At 42.0% G+C, this 15,361-nt stretch overlaps 1 protein-coding gene across 1 annotated transcript in view; it reads left to right on the top strand.

Annotated features, from left to right (window-relative positions):
* Positions 1–717: 717 nt before the first annotated feature.
* The window catches only part of CP (ceruloplasmin (ferroxidase)), a gene marked incomplete at its 3' end in the record, with an annotated part of 31,041 nt that continues 16,397 nt past the window's right edge, over positions 718–15,361 (top strand). Inside the window, exons 1-2 of the mRNA XM_008588445.1 lie at positions 718–1,067; positions 14,364–14,611. Coding sequence (XP_008586667.1) covers positions 922–1,067; positions 14,364–14,611 — 394 coding nt within the window. The remainder of the gene's footprint in view (positions 1,068–14,363; positions 14,612–15,361) is intronic.

Below are 15,361 nucleotides of genomic sequence, written 5' to 3'. Positions count from 1 at the left end.
GCTTTGAGGTTTTTTTAGAGAAAAAAATTATATTAACATCAAATGTCAACAGCTATCATCAGGATTTTCTTCAGCTAAAGAAAAAACACTTCATACTTTTAGACACACATTTCAAGACTAAAAACAGGGTTTTAATAAAATGCCTTCTACCCTAAAATTCATGCCCACTTCAAAGAGAAAAATCCCAGGCTAATACTAGGATACTTTCATTTACTCAGACCAATATTTGCCTTTGAAGAGAGGTTTATTTATGGCTAATTTCTTTGATGATTAAAACAAAATTATTGGCCCCTACTATGCTCTGCTAACTATTTGCATACAGCAATACAGAATGATCCGGTAAAGTTTCTCTGCAGATGTGTTCAGAGCTCACAGAACAGTTAAGTCCTTTAAAATGAAATTCTTATTTTTGGTTACTTAAATTTGGTATGCTAAATATTTTCTTTCATATCTTAAAGTTTCAATTAAGTTTTAGTTAGGCTTTTTGAAATAGTAAAAAGCAACATGTTTTGGTTCATTTACCTAATCTTTATCCTGATTTACTGGAAGTTCTCTGTATGCAGGGCACTGTGCTGTGGCATAATTGTTAGGAGAACAAAGGGAGAATTTAGAGGCGTTCTCTGCCCTCCTGGAATTTACACGATGAATGGGAAAAGGCACAGAGCTACGCATATGCTAGGGCCTCCAACACTAACTGCTGACTTTCTGTTTATAGTCAGAGAAGCCTGGCAACTGAGAACTGTTTTTTTCTGGGTTACGAGAACTGAACTCAATTGGAAAATGTTATTTGCTCTGAGGAAACGGTGTACTCTTGTGCAACATTAAACTGTGTAAATCAAGCAAATAAAGGAAGAAAACCTTATTTATAAAATTGCCTGCTCCTGATTTCAGTTGTTTCTCAAGCTCCAACAGGGTGGAAATATGAAGATTTTGATGCTTAGTATTTTTCTGTTTTTATATAGTACCCCCGGCTGGGCGAAAGATAAGCATTACTACATAGGAATTATTGAAACAACTTGGAACTATGCCTCTGACAATGGGGAAAAGAAACTTATTTCGGTTGACACGTAAGTCACTATTTTTATTATTTATGGACCAAATTTATAATTATCAATTTAAAAAATAAAGATAAAATATTTCTTTAATTTGTCATATACAGAAACTGCAAAATGTGGCCTTAAAGCCCATGACACTTTCGTTAATCTCCTCTATATCCTGTATATTTTTAATTTGAGAGGCTGCTCCTTTTCTGTTGTTCCTGGGGAACTGCGTTTGGCCTCCTATTGCCCCCCTGGTTATTAGTGCATCTCCCATCAGGATTCTGGCTTTTTGCTTGTTTGTGCAGAAGTTCTTTAATTTAAACAATGACTGTATAAAATGCCATGTTTATTACACCATCTACTGGCTATTAATGATAAGAATATTATTTTTTTTAATCTTTCAAAACATTGTTTATAGAAATAAAATACGATTTTAACAAATTTGATTCTGCCTAATATTTGTTGAGTGACTCTGGACAATTAATTGATTAATTGTATTACTCAGCTTCAGAGTCCCAGTAAGCATATCTCGTAGGGTTCTTTGAAGAATAGATACATGTAAAGCTCTTAGTATAGTGCTGGGCACATCACATATATGCAAAAACGTTAGATACTTATTATACTGACCCCCCAAAACTCTGTGTAGCTTAAATATTTAAATGTTTCAATTGAAAACCCCCTATTTTGAGCAGTATTCACTATACATGCAAACAATAAAGTATAGTTATTTTTGAAGTTTTTTGTTATGGAAGTTTATCTATACTGAAGTCATCATCACTTTTAATACTGTTAAACATTTACCACCAAATGGAAATTGGACATTCAAAACTAATATTTGTAAAAAAACTAACATTTGCATTTTAATGGCAAAAAACCACAAATAAACCCAATGACCTTTAGCTACAAAAATTCTGTCTTTAAAAAATAGCTAAACAAGCATGACAAATTTCATAATTGTTGACTCTTGTTGATGGGTATATGCTATTCTCTTTAACTTTTTATATGATTGAAATTTTTCACAGTAAAAAATAAATGCATACCTTATAATAATATGTAATTATCAAGTTATTAATTTAATGATATGCAGTAAGGAAAGTCTCTAACCTAAAGATAACTGGTTGTAAATAAAACTAGTATATCTTTCAATTTTTTTTAAAAACCTAGTTTTGAGATAGTATTCTTTTCTTAGGAGTATGACATATTTTTACAGCTTTACCAGAAGCATGATTTTGTATGGATTCAGTATGTTCCTGATTAAATATAATGTAAATTATACATGGTTTTTATTTCCACGGATAAAGTCAGACACATTAAAAAATAAAAGCACTATCTGCTCCATGTCCCCCCTGCACCCCTCTGAGCCATGGTTCATGATCAAAAATCAAATCAGCTTTACTGGGCATAAACTAAGTGCAAGACATTGCCCCATCCATACTTCAATAAAGAGGTATCTAATTCTAGAAATTAGGGAATAGAAGCATGAAGGAGGTTGAGAATTTGGGGAGGCAAAGGGAATTCCTTTGTTTTTAAATACTCCTTGTGGCCTGTCTTGCCAGGAGGGCTATGCAGTGAGTATAATCTTGTTTACCCCATTGTCATTTAAAAGGGATATTTAATAGGGACACTTAAAAGGAAAAGTGGGGCATCTTTCAGTTATGCAGGTCAGTTCTCTTTTTGTGTGGTGGTTAAAAAGGAGTGGAAACCAACAGCCTGAAGAGCCAGGTGCGACAGAGTGAAGGATGAGTGTGAGGTAGACCATTGGATTTAAGCTGGATGTGGACTTTGAAAGTCTGGGATGATGAAGCAGAAGATATATATTGAGATGGCAGGAACTCCATCTGTTATGAGCACTGCTGGTCACTAGTACCCAGAACATAGGAGACACGAAATCAATATTTGTAAATAAATAAAAATGAATGAATGAAAGGTATGCAGAAAGCTAAAAGGAATTATAGGCCATGTTGTAAACTTTCTCGTGTTCCTTGCGTGGACAGATTCATGCTATATAATGAATCAGGCAACAGAATAAAATAAAAGACAGTTTTACAGGTTATACGTAGGGTTAGTGTAACTAAAAACATCGGAAGATATTAAAAGAGAAAAATGTATAAATTTTTTTTGTCTAGGAAAACAGAGTTTTTCTCTCTGGTATTAGTGCCAGTAATATTTATTTCTATTAGGGTGAGGTGGAGAGTAATTTCCTTATACTCAGTACTGCCATTTCCTTGGGTCAGTGTCTGATCTGTCACTTCAACAAATCAATAAATAGTTAAAGATTCCATAAATTATAGTTTCGGGTCCTAAGCTATTTATATTTAATAAAGAATAAAAGACATACATGTAAAAATAATTAAACATAGTAGTGTGCTCTGGGCCTATAGTAGGCATTAATTAAGTATTTATTGAATTAATTGACTACAATAGCAAAAAATAATAATACTCCTGTTATCTTCAGGTTACTTTTTTTTTTTTCTGCTCACCTAAAGTGAAAAATGTTTTAAGTACAAGAACAGCCATCACAAAACTCTTTTACTCTTGACTTCAATGGTTCTCACTCAGGCTTGGTGACTTTCTTAACATACAGTTCTAACAAACTTTTTTACCTAGTTTTCCATCCTATCGCAGGTTTAAAAAACAAATGGTATAGTGAAGATGTCATTATAAGCAGATCCAATGACCAAGGAGAAATAACAGCACAAATCCTGACCAAAGAAATAGACAACAAATGAAGAATATTCCACCCTGCGATATAATCATAATTATTAAAATTATGATCTTGAGAGACCAGGATACAATAAGTAGTCAATAGATGTTCATTTTTACTAATATTATCAGAAAAAGGTAGACTTTCTCCCCAGTATATCCTGTGTAAGAAAACAGGGTAGATCCCTATACTGGCCAGCTGCCAATAAAAAAAGAAAGAAAACAGGGAAGCAAACAAAATATTTTAAAAGAAAAAACTTGGACTGAAGACATTCATTTTACCACTGTTAAAAGGTAAACTTGGACATATTAAAATTTTAATAAGTTTATTTGAGCATTTAGCCACTCCTGATTCGGGCAGCACCAGACCACAAGATGTTCAGTGTTTCACTTTGGAGGTGGTGGACAGGAGGGAGGAAACTTTTGTAAGGTGTTTGTGGAAGCAAAACTAAGAAAATTTGTTTGATTAGTTAAAGTGGAAAGTCCCTAGTTAGAGGTTAGAAGACAGTTTCCGACAGGTAAAGTCTCTAGCTGGAGGTTAATTGGTGGCATCTGATTGGTTAAGCTTAAGTTTCATTTAGCTGTTTACATTGAATTGGGTTTTGCTTTGCTTACACAGGAGCCTAATGGTCTCCCAGTTAATTGTTTTAACACCCCTTAAAAAATAATTTAAAAATTTTTAAATGGTCCTTAAAGAGGTGCAATTGTTAGCAAAAATTATCTGGAAAGATTCACTTATAATGATTCATTTTCCAAGGTTGCCAAATAAAAAATAGTAAGCAGTAACTAGTGAAAGGGAGCACCGACCTGAGCTGATAAGACGACAGGACCCGAGCTGACAGTTCGCCAGAGAAGTTCCACTTTATTCAAGGACTGCGTGTATATTTATAGGGAGCTGCGTTCCGGGTTTTGATAGGGGGTGGACAGGCGGTAGCTGATTGGACGGGGCTGGGCAGGAAGTGAGCCTTGACCTGTGACTGGCTGAGGTTTGGCGCGGGTGGGCTTGGTTGTTGGCACCGGCGGGCTTGTTTACTGTGGAGAAGAACCCGGAAGGGCACCATATTGCTAGGGGATGCTTTCCTCCCTCCCCCTCCGCTTGAGTGCCCATGGTGTCCTTACAACTAGGGTGAAACAACAGTTCACACAGCAGCAGGTATGAAGAGCTAATTGAGTGACTATAACATTTCACACCTTTTAAGCTCTACAGTTGATTATCACAATTTCTCCTGAGAACAGAGATGAAAGAAAGTTGACCAGTAAGTGCTGTGTCCATGCTGTGCTTGGGAAGCAAGTCTAGTCGGGACCCGTAACTCACCTACGTTTGCACTATGTACACCTAGGTTGAGTTTGCCAAAGTCTTGTGCCAGTTAATTTTTGACTGTTTTCCTAATGATTCCTGTGTGTGGTAGGCAGAATTTCTAAAATGGACCCCCAAAGATGTTCTACCCTAAATCTCCAGAACCTGTGAACAGGATGAGATATCACTCCATGATTTACAATTTAGTCAATGGCACAGATGACCTTAGGGAGATTGTCTGGGTAGGCCTAAACTAAACACAAAAAGTCCTCTGGTGGCAGAATAGGAAGTCAGGGAGATTCGAAGGGTGTTCCATACACTATTGCTGACTTGAATATGAAAGGGGCCACTTGAGAAGGCATACAGGTGGCCTTAAGGAACTGGGAGAGGCCCCCAGCAGCCAGCCAGCCAGCAAACAGGGATTTCAGTCCTACAACCTCAATGAATGGAATTCTGCCAGTGACCTGAACCAGGAAGCCTCAAACAAGTAATCAGCCCACATAACCCCTTGATTTCACCTTGTGATGCCCTGAGCTGAAACCCAGCAAAGTCTGCCAGACTTCAGACCCACAGAACTATGAGATTATAAATGGGCTCTCTGGTATTGTTTTAAGCTGCTATGTAATAATTTGTTATGCAGCAATAAAAAACTATTATGTCTCAATTAATGAAGCCAAAAGTCCAGAGGCTTTTCACCTGTAATACCCAATTTTTAGTAACCATGTCTAAACATAAACAAAGACCACCTGAGTGAATTCTGAACTCATGGGAGGGAATAGCATTATTATTATCTTACTAAGGCATTATTTAAAAAATTAATTTCCTTACCATTAAAAACCCACTTCTGGATCTGTGTCTACCAGAAATTATAGGAGTTGGCTTTTTTAAAAATGGGGGGTGAAAAATAGGGAATGTGATTACTGTGAGGGGACATATCTATTGTAATGGGTAGAAAAGAGCATATTACAATTGTCAACAGGAAAACTACAATAAATGTGAATTATTTGTTTGGTTCAAAGGACAACTCTATTAGATTCTTGTGACTGAATTATCTGACTGGCAAACTTCCTGTGAGCTTCTAGTAACTGACCCTTTGTTCTCAAGCTGTGCTGTTGGAATGAAATAAACATCCCCTGATGAACTTTTGATGTTTCTTTGAAGACAGATTATAAATAGACCTTTCTCAAAGTATCTCATGATGTGAAATATTTCCCCATTTGGTTAAGACAATTTTTTCACAATAAAAGGCAAGACAGAAAAACCAGTTTGAATATTACAATATACATAAAAGGAATTCTAAATGTTAAAAACCCTGAATATATTATAGCTTCTGAACAATTATTTTAAAAGTAATTTTCACCCCCCTAAAAAAATCTTTGTGTAGAAAAAAATGAGTCAAAAAGTTTAGGCAATGCTCCTCCTGTTTTAGGAAGGAAAATTTCAATGTAATGGAATAATTTTGACAAAGCTTTCTATAGTTTATTGAAATGGGATGTGATGTATTTCTAAGTGTCTGGCTACTACAAGGGCTACTGCAAGGCTAAGGCTGATGTCACAAATCCTACTCACAGTGCCAATTGTCTAGCTCTTAATCCTGTTCATGATGCCAATTGTAAAGCTAGGGAACCATGCTATTTGTCGTGGTTCTTTTACCTGCCGGTAATCCTGCACCCCAACTGGGCCAATGGTTGAGCTAGGGCTGGGTCTGGAGCTCCCAGACCTCTCAAGCCCATTCACAGACTGGGTAGACCTCTCAAGCCCATTCACAGACTGGGTAGACCTCTCAAGCCCATTCACAGACTGGGTCATAAACCCTTCACATGCCTGGCTGGGTCACCAGCCCCCTCCACACAGGTCTACAAGCTAGGCAACTGGCCACACAGTCCTCGGAAGCTGCAGGTCTGGAAAAACATGGCCCCACAGGGCAGGTGCCCGAGGCAGTAAAAATACCAGCCAAAGTAGTGCGGTGCATGAGCACTCACTCCACCCACATTCACAGACTGGGTCATAAACCCTTCACATGCCAGGCTGGGTCACCAGACCCCTCCACACAGGTCTACAAGCTAGGCAACTGGCCACACAGTCCTCGGAAGCTGCAGGTCTGGAAAAACATGGCCGCACAGGGCAGGCGCCCGAGGCAGTAAAAATACCAGCCAAAGTAGTGCGGTGCATGAGCACTCACTCCACCCACACAATGTTTACCAAACCACCCTGAACCGGCTCCGAGGTGAGGGGAGCCTGACCAAATTATTCCATTTTCCCAACACAAAGTATGCTACAGTAACATCTACAAGCTAGGCAACTGGCCACACAGTCCTCGGAAGCTGCAGGTCTGGAAAAACATGGCCGCACAGGGCAGGCGCCCGAGGCAGTAAAAAATACCAGCCAAAGTAGTGTGGTGCATGAGCACTCACTCCACCCGCACAATGTTTACCAAACCACCCTGAACCGGCTCCGAGGTGAGGGGAGCCTGACCAAATTATTCCATTTTCCCAACACAAAGTATGCTACAGTAACATTAAGAAAATATAAATACACACTTCATTTAAATGAAGACAAGAATTTGAGGGTTATTTTTATTTTTATTTTTTTTTCCTTTTTGTCTTTTTTCGTGTCCAGCAACAGACCGCAACCCTCAGTGTTGCGCCCGTACCGGACCGGGACCGGCAACGGGATCGCAACCCTCGGTGTTGCTCCCGCCCCTTGCTCAGCCAGTGAGCGGGAACCGGTCTGTATGTGGGATCCGAACCCTCGGCGGGAGCACCGCCACACTCCCAAGCGGCACACTGTAGCGCAGTGCGCCACCGGGCAGGCCCTGAGGGTTATTTTTAAACTTTGGCCTGCGTAAGATGTGTATCAACAGAGTATGGTAGAGCATAGGGGAGAATCTCTATCTAAATATTATCGGACAGTCTTCTAGAAATAGGAGCATATCCAGACTGTGAAGAAAATCTTCCCTGGGGCTTAGACAAGCCTGTGTGAGACAGACGGCCCAGGGTTCTTTGGTGGGGCCAGAGAGGAATCACAGTTTTGCACTGCAGACTTTGCAGCTGCAGCTGTGCGCCCGACTGAAATTGTGTGCTCATTGACCCCTCTCAGCTGTATGGACTGGATGAAACTGCTTTTAATCTCAGTGGTCTTCAGTGCCTCACAATTTTGCTGTTGTTAAAGCATATATTTGTTAAGACTCCTGTCCACATTAGTGCTGTGGATTTGGGGGCAGAGTTCACACCTGTGACCTGCTCTTTTCCCATGCATTTCTGTGTCCTTGAAGTCTCTCTGAGCTTTCCCAATTTTTTTTCTATTTTGCTGTAACAAAATGGGAAATTGCAACACATGATTAGAAGGTGAAAGTTCATAGGAGAAATGAGGGCATACCATGGTTTTGCCACTCCACACTGGGTGCAAAAAATGCCATTTTATTTTTCTAACTTCCAGTGTGACTCTTCTGTCAGGATGAGGAGGCGGGACAGGAAACACCATCTCAGTCATTTTTCAGTGAACAATTCTGCATCCTTTGGGAATCCTGGGGTTTAATACAAACTGGGAGAATTGGGTTCCTCAGTATATGGTAGTGACTATGAAAAGCTCATCGTGGAAGCCCCTTGGTCAATCCAGAGGACGGTGGCTCTGTTATTTCCAACACCTGCCCTCTCTGCCCAAACTCACTCACCAGGACCACTGCCAAGAGGCCATGCTTCCTGCCCCAGCACTGAGGCTAAATCCGTATAGCTACTGTGAGCAGAGGTCTGGCCACTACCAGGGTATGGCCAAGGAAACAGAACTTTGCACCTTTCTGTCTCATGGTATCAAGGAATCCCACTGCCTCTGGATTGGACAGCTCTCCTTACTTGCAACCTTGGATCTTCCCCAACCCTCAGGTGAGCCCAGAGCAGCCTGCTTGCATAAGAGCATACCAGCAAGGTGGGAATAAATGCAGATGCCCAAGCCCCTCTGCAGACCAACAGAACCAGAATCAATGGAGCTGGGCCTTACAAATTCGCATTTCACCAAGTTCCTCGGTGGATTCCTATACACATTAAAACTCAAGAAACATTAGGCTAGAGCCCTAGACTTTTGAAAAACTAGGTGATTAAATTCCACAGCAATGAAAACTCAGAGTGTCTGGACAAGCCCTGCTCTTGTTTTGAAGAAGAGAAGGAAAAATACATCTCACTTTTCTGATGAGCTCACATCTGAGGAAACAAGACAAAGCTAATTTCTCGGTTTATCCGGTCCCACAAGGGTTGAGTGGGACATGGACAGGTGTCAAGGATTACCGAGGTGAAAGCAGGCAAAACACACATGCACACCTGATTATCAGCCCAAGTGTGAGCAGTTTTGTGAAGAGACCTTGGTTGCAGAGAGGCTTGCCAGAGCCTGGGATTTACATGGGTCCTCCTAAATGGCTGCCTGGCATTGCCCATGAGTAGATCCACTGAGCTATCCAGAGCCTTCAGTTAAGCTCAAGAATGGAACAATCAGTTCAAAACGTTGAATGCCAAATTCACTTCTTTCTTTTCTTTTTTTCTTCTTGGTTACTGTTGTCAGGCTGGATCATAGATCTCTCTACACCGTCCTGTGCAGGTCGTGTGTTAGGTAGTTGAAAAAAGATTCTGGTGGCTGATAACAGGATAGACATGCTTTATTCCAATGTGAGCTCTGCCGCCAGTGGTTCAGAGCTGCTGTCTCCCATACTGAAAGTGCACAATAGCAGCAACGAGCCAAGGAGTGCATGGGTGCGCATGTGCACTAACACTACTCTTATGTAACTTGTTTACAATGGACATGCTGATAATACCCAGCTGGATATGAGGTGAGGTGGCCTGACCAAATCAACTCCACTTTCCTTACACTCCACCCCTTCAGGGTCTCTCTACATGTTTGGAATCTTCCACGATGTTCCCTTGGTGAGAATGGCTGATCCTCACCTCCATATAACCTCTGTACCTATTGTGTGTTCAATACACCTTGTGGCTTGTCCCTGTAGCGCTATCCTTTCAGCTATTATGCACAAAAACCCATACACATGTCTGGTTAGTAGTCATCATTGGGGTGATTTTCCACAGGAATCCTGCAGCCACACTGATAGGAAACTTGGTGCATATTCAGCAAGCCGACACATTGGCCACACGAATGTATGTTTGTGTCCAGTCAACTCTGGTGCCTGCAGCCACAATGCTAGGGCTGAAAAGACAAAAAGGTTGTTGGCACCAATAGAGGGAGTTCTTGTCCCTCTGGCAGAATACATGCCAGCTTACCATCCTGGAAAGAATGGTTGCAGAACAGGTGCTGCGGCTCTATGCAGCAGAGCCTCCACTGGAGAAGGCCTGCCCTTGTGGGGTGTCTCATTTAAGATCCTGTTGGCAACAACTGCTGTGTCCACCCCTTCAGGGATAGGGGTTGGGCAAATAGACTTTTGTCCCTTTTTCAGAAGACCATTGTACTATTCAATCATTCCTGCTGCTTGGAGGTGATATGGTACATGCAGTGTCCACTGAATGGACAACTGAGAAGCCCACCTCTGTACTTCATGTCCAGTGAAGTGGGTTCCATTATCACTCTCTATGTCCAAGGGCCGACTGCATATGGCTGTAAGGCTGTTCAACACCTTATTAGTGCTTACCTGGTCTGGGGCCTTACAGGACCATACAAACAGAAGACCTGTAGCTGTAAATATCTGTAAAGATACACCTGAAATTCTCTGACCTTGGCAGTGGTCCCACAAAATCCACTTGCCATCGAGTCAGGGCACCCTTGCTTGAGTTATCAGTATCTGGCACCTGCCGGTGGTGTGTACTCTCTTAAGTGCATACCAGACAAATGTGATATGTGTCTACTACATCTTCCCATTTTATAGGTATGGCCCACCTTTGTGCAGCCATCCACATGGTCTTGCAGCCAGCATGCTGCATCCGTTGATGTAACCATTGGGCTTCATCAGCTGCTGGGTCTCTCTCCAGCCATCTGACCTTAGCCAGCACGTCAGCTTCATCATTGCCCAGACTGGCTAGGGGGGAATGTCCTGTAACATGGAAAAGAGTTACTTCCTTTTCACGTCCTAATTCCCTTGAACTCTTGCCACATGGCTTGTTTCCACAGGGGTTGGTGGCCTACCATCCACCATTGATATTTCCAAGTAGAAATCCAAAGGGTAAGGCCCTTATATATGGCCCACCTACATTGTTCCAAATGGCCTAGCAGTGTTGGAGCCACCTTGGTTAAATCTGCAAGAGAATCAGAAGTTAGTAAGACATCATCTATATAATGAAACATTGTAACCATGCTGGGCCTAGTCCACTTGGCTAGGTCCCCAGCTACTAAATCATGACAGATGGTTGGGCTATGCAGGTAGCTTTGGGGCAACACTTGAAAAGTCCGTTGCCTTCCTTCCCAGGTGAAGGCAAGTGGATTTTCGCTATCAGCCAAGATTGGAATAGAGGAAAAAGCATTTGCAAGGTCCAATACATAATGATAAGTTCCCAGCTGAGTCGTCAGCTGATCCATCAAGTCATGAACTGAAGGCACAGCTGCATGCAAAGGAAGCACTACTTTGTTCAGTTCTCAATAGTCCACAGTCATTCTCCAAGTACCATCAGGTTTTTACAGTGGCCATATAGGGGCATTAAAGGGACTATGTGTGAGACGGATGATGCCAACTTTTCCTAACTCCAAGATAGTGGCACCTATCTCCGCATGTCCTCCCAGCAGGTGATACTGTTTCCCATTGACAACATGTCTTGGCTTGGGTAATACGTGTGGATCATGTTTAGCATATCCTTATAACACGGGCTTCACTGTCCATGTCCACAACCAGAATTCTCCAACCATCATTTGCAGGTGTAACCCATAAAGCACATCTATACCCAAGATGTATTCAGCTACTGGGGATACATACACAGTATTTATACGTGGGGGCAATTGTCTTATGCCCAGAAGCAAAGACACAGCTTTGACTTTAATAGAATGTCCTCCATAGCCATCAACATTCACTGTGGCCCCTGGAAACTTATCTGGGTTGCCATGTATCAGGCTACCTTCTGTGCCAGTGTCCACCAATGCTAACACTCATTGTACATTTGTCTCTGATCAATATATTGCCAGTTCAACATGAGACCTCCAGACCTCATCTGCCCCCACCAAGATGAGCATGTTGGCCTGGTCCCTAGCCAAAAGAGAACTGAAATGCTGTTTGGGACGCACTTGTTGCCACAAGGCAAACAAAACTGCATTTGGTTGCTGGTCGATTTTTTTCCCTATCAACTCCTGCTGTATGCAAGTCAAACCACATCTGCATATGGCTGGTCTTGCTCGGTCCCTTCGGAGTGAAATCACAAGCATTTCTTGGGAGTTTACTCTTAGCCACCTTTCAGACCCCCTTGCTTGTCTCTCCCCTCTGCTTCACCAAGACTGGCCATCCTGGTTATCACTTCATGTATAGGATAACCAATGTATAGGGCCAGTATGGCCATCAGCAACCCAAAGGACATCGATGCAGCATTTTGCAGCACTATGTCCCTCATGCTGCCTGTAAAGCGTTCATCATCTGTGCCACAGGTTTTCACATTAAACATGGCCTGTTGCATCCCCAGCTCCCGAATTACTTGAACCAGCTGGGCACATGTTTGCCATTTACTCAGGGTTTTAGGCAGCTCTTTGGTGCTCATCCACAGTCTGGATGGCTGCATTCACCCATTCTGTAATCACTGATGCAGGGACAGCTGCATGGTGATGGAAGACAACTTTTCCATCTCCTCACCAGAGCACATCATGCCATCTACCCCTAGGTCTCACAGCTGCAAAAGCCAAGCAGCTAGGAGTTCATCCTGTTTCTAGTAAAACTGTCTCCCTAAGTCCAACAACTCAGCTTGAGTATAAGGGACATAAGTAGTGAATTGGGTCACTTGTGGGTTGCCTGCCAGTTGCCTGCCTGGTCCCATGGGCTGTTCATGATTTAGTTTCTGATGCACAACAGGTCATGCCAGGGGATGCATAGTCTCCCCCAACTCACCATCGGTTTGTCATTGTCCCCGGTGTTGGAAGCAGGAGTGACCTGTTGCTGTACTTGAGCCTCCAGAACAAGTACCCATGCTTCCAACGTGTCTACTTTCTGTTGCAAATCTCAAATCCACACTGCTTCATGGAGTGCCTGGTCCATGTTGACTTGTAGTACAGTGAGCAACAGCTAGAGGGTGCGCGGTCAAGAGGAAAGTGGCCACGGGTACCACACACTCAAGAGTAGCCACATTTCCTCCCCTTCCCTAGGGCTAGTGGCTCCCTTACCTGCTTGGATTCCTGACAACTGCACCAATTGTCGGGCTGGATCACAGACCCCTCTGTCCCATCCTGTGCAGGTCGTGTGAGTCAGGTAGTTGAAAAAAGATTCTGGTGGCCAACAACGGGATAGACATGCTTTATTCCACACGCGAGCTCCTCCAGCCAGTGGTTCAGGGCCTCTGTTTCCCCCTACTGAAAGTACACAATAGCAGCAACTAGCCAAGGGACGCACGGACACGCATGCCCACTAACACCACTCTTACATAACGTGTTTACAACGGATGTGCTGAATCATACCCAGCCAGATATGAGGCCAGGGGGCCTGACTAAACTAACTCCACTTTCCTCACAACTATTTACTTTGCTGATATTTTTAGGAAAGTTTTAAGCAACTATTAATCAGCACTAACCAGAATATAAACATTCAATGTTAAGTATCCACAATAGTGAGAGATTTTAAAAAACAGGGGTGATTTAAATCCAAAGGTAATCTTAAAACCACTTACATGGCATGCATTAACTCTAGCCTTGAGATTTAGTTCTGCTAAAAGAAATAAAAATGATAGAATTAACTTAGCTTCATTAATTTTGCTTTATTTAGTGAAAAAAACCATACACACCCATATACACACTTTGAAGTCTCAGATATTCAAACTGCTATAAACTCAATCTTTCCAGCAGCTAAAAGAGGTACTCCATAAGTAAGAAATGTCTTAATTAACTGCTTTATCTTAATATTTCAGTTTAATTTTGTATTCTATTCTATAATGCCTCTGTTTTAATATAAAATTCTTGGAGAACTCACTCTGCTAAGATGCACCACATTTTTATGATGCCTTCACAGATGTTTCTCTGCCACAAACCCGATATGGAACATCTCACATAATTAAAATGACAGACTGACTGCCAGCTCTCCACTACATTTTTGGAGGCATCCCTACAGCAGGCAAATATTTAATATGATATGGTCATTAATTTCTCTTTAATTAAAATGTTATCCCCAGAAATGATGGCTTCTGATGGAGTTGTCTTCTTTTCCTTTGCAGGGAACATTCCAATATCTATCTTCAAAATGGCCCAGACAGAATCGGAAGAATATATAAGAAGGCCCTTTATGTTCAGTTCACAGATGGAACCTTTAAGACGACTGTAGAAAAACCAGTCTGGCTAGGGTTTTTAGGCCCCATTATCAAAGCTGAAACTGGAGACAAAGTTTATGTACACTTGAAAAACTTTGCCTCTAGATCCTACACTTTTCACACACACGGAGCAACTTACTATAAGGAGCACGAAGGTAAGTGCAGCTCACGCCGTGGCTGCGGTTTCTTCTTACTTTTCTGTAGGGGCACTTTTAGCTTCTAAGGTTGTGGACGTCCCTCTGGAAAAGGCCTGTAACTTTGTCATTTAAACAATTTTATTAACAGGTGTTTTAGTTCATCGTAATAATGCGGTGTTTCTCTTGGTTGTGCTTGTTTGTGTAAATGTGGTAGGACTTCTAGGTGGGCTCAGACAGTGACAGTCAGCGAGAGGTGGCGCTTCCTTCCCAGGGCCCAGTTCCTTTCCAGCCAGATAGTCAGAATAAGAGAAATGGACAATGTGCATTAAAGCCAAAAGAGGTAAAAATCCAGAGGGAAGAGAAAGGACTCAGGATGGGGACTGCCTTATCCCTGATGCTCTGCGTGTGAACATACTGTAGCCGTTGTCACCTCCCATCATAACTTTGAATAAAGTCTGTCCCAGCTCAGGTGGCATGAGTAGTCTCATACATCAGCCAAGTGGTGCGTGTGGCTGGATGACCTCAGAGTCACATCTGAGGCACACTTAACTGAAAGGGCCATTCGAATACAGGACTTGAAAGCCTTAAATATAGTACATGAAGAACAAAGATCAGGTTTGGTGTCTGTAATCTCATTCTCCATACTCGATGACGATGGTGAAAAGAGGTGGTGTTTTGTTGCAGTTAAGAGCGCAGACTTTAAAATGAATTGCAACAACATGGATGGACCTTGAAAGAATAATATTAAGTGAAACGAGTCAGGCAGTG

This window comes from Galeopterus variegatus, unplaced genomic scaffold (assembly GCF_000696425.1).
Source record: "Galeopterus variegatus unplaced genomic scaffold, G_variegatus-3.0.2 Scaffold4827, whole genome shotgun sequence".
NCBI classification, from domain to species: domain Eukaryota; kingdom Metazoa; phylum Chordata; class Mammalia; order Dermoptera; family Cynocephalidae; genus Galeopterus; species Galeopterus variegatus.
The sequence above is the reverse complement of the archived record's forward strand: the minus strand, read 5'-3'. Positions and strand labels throughout refer to the sequence as shown.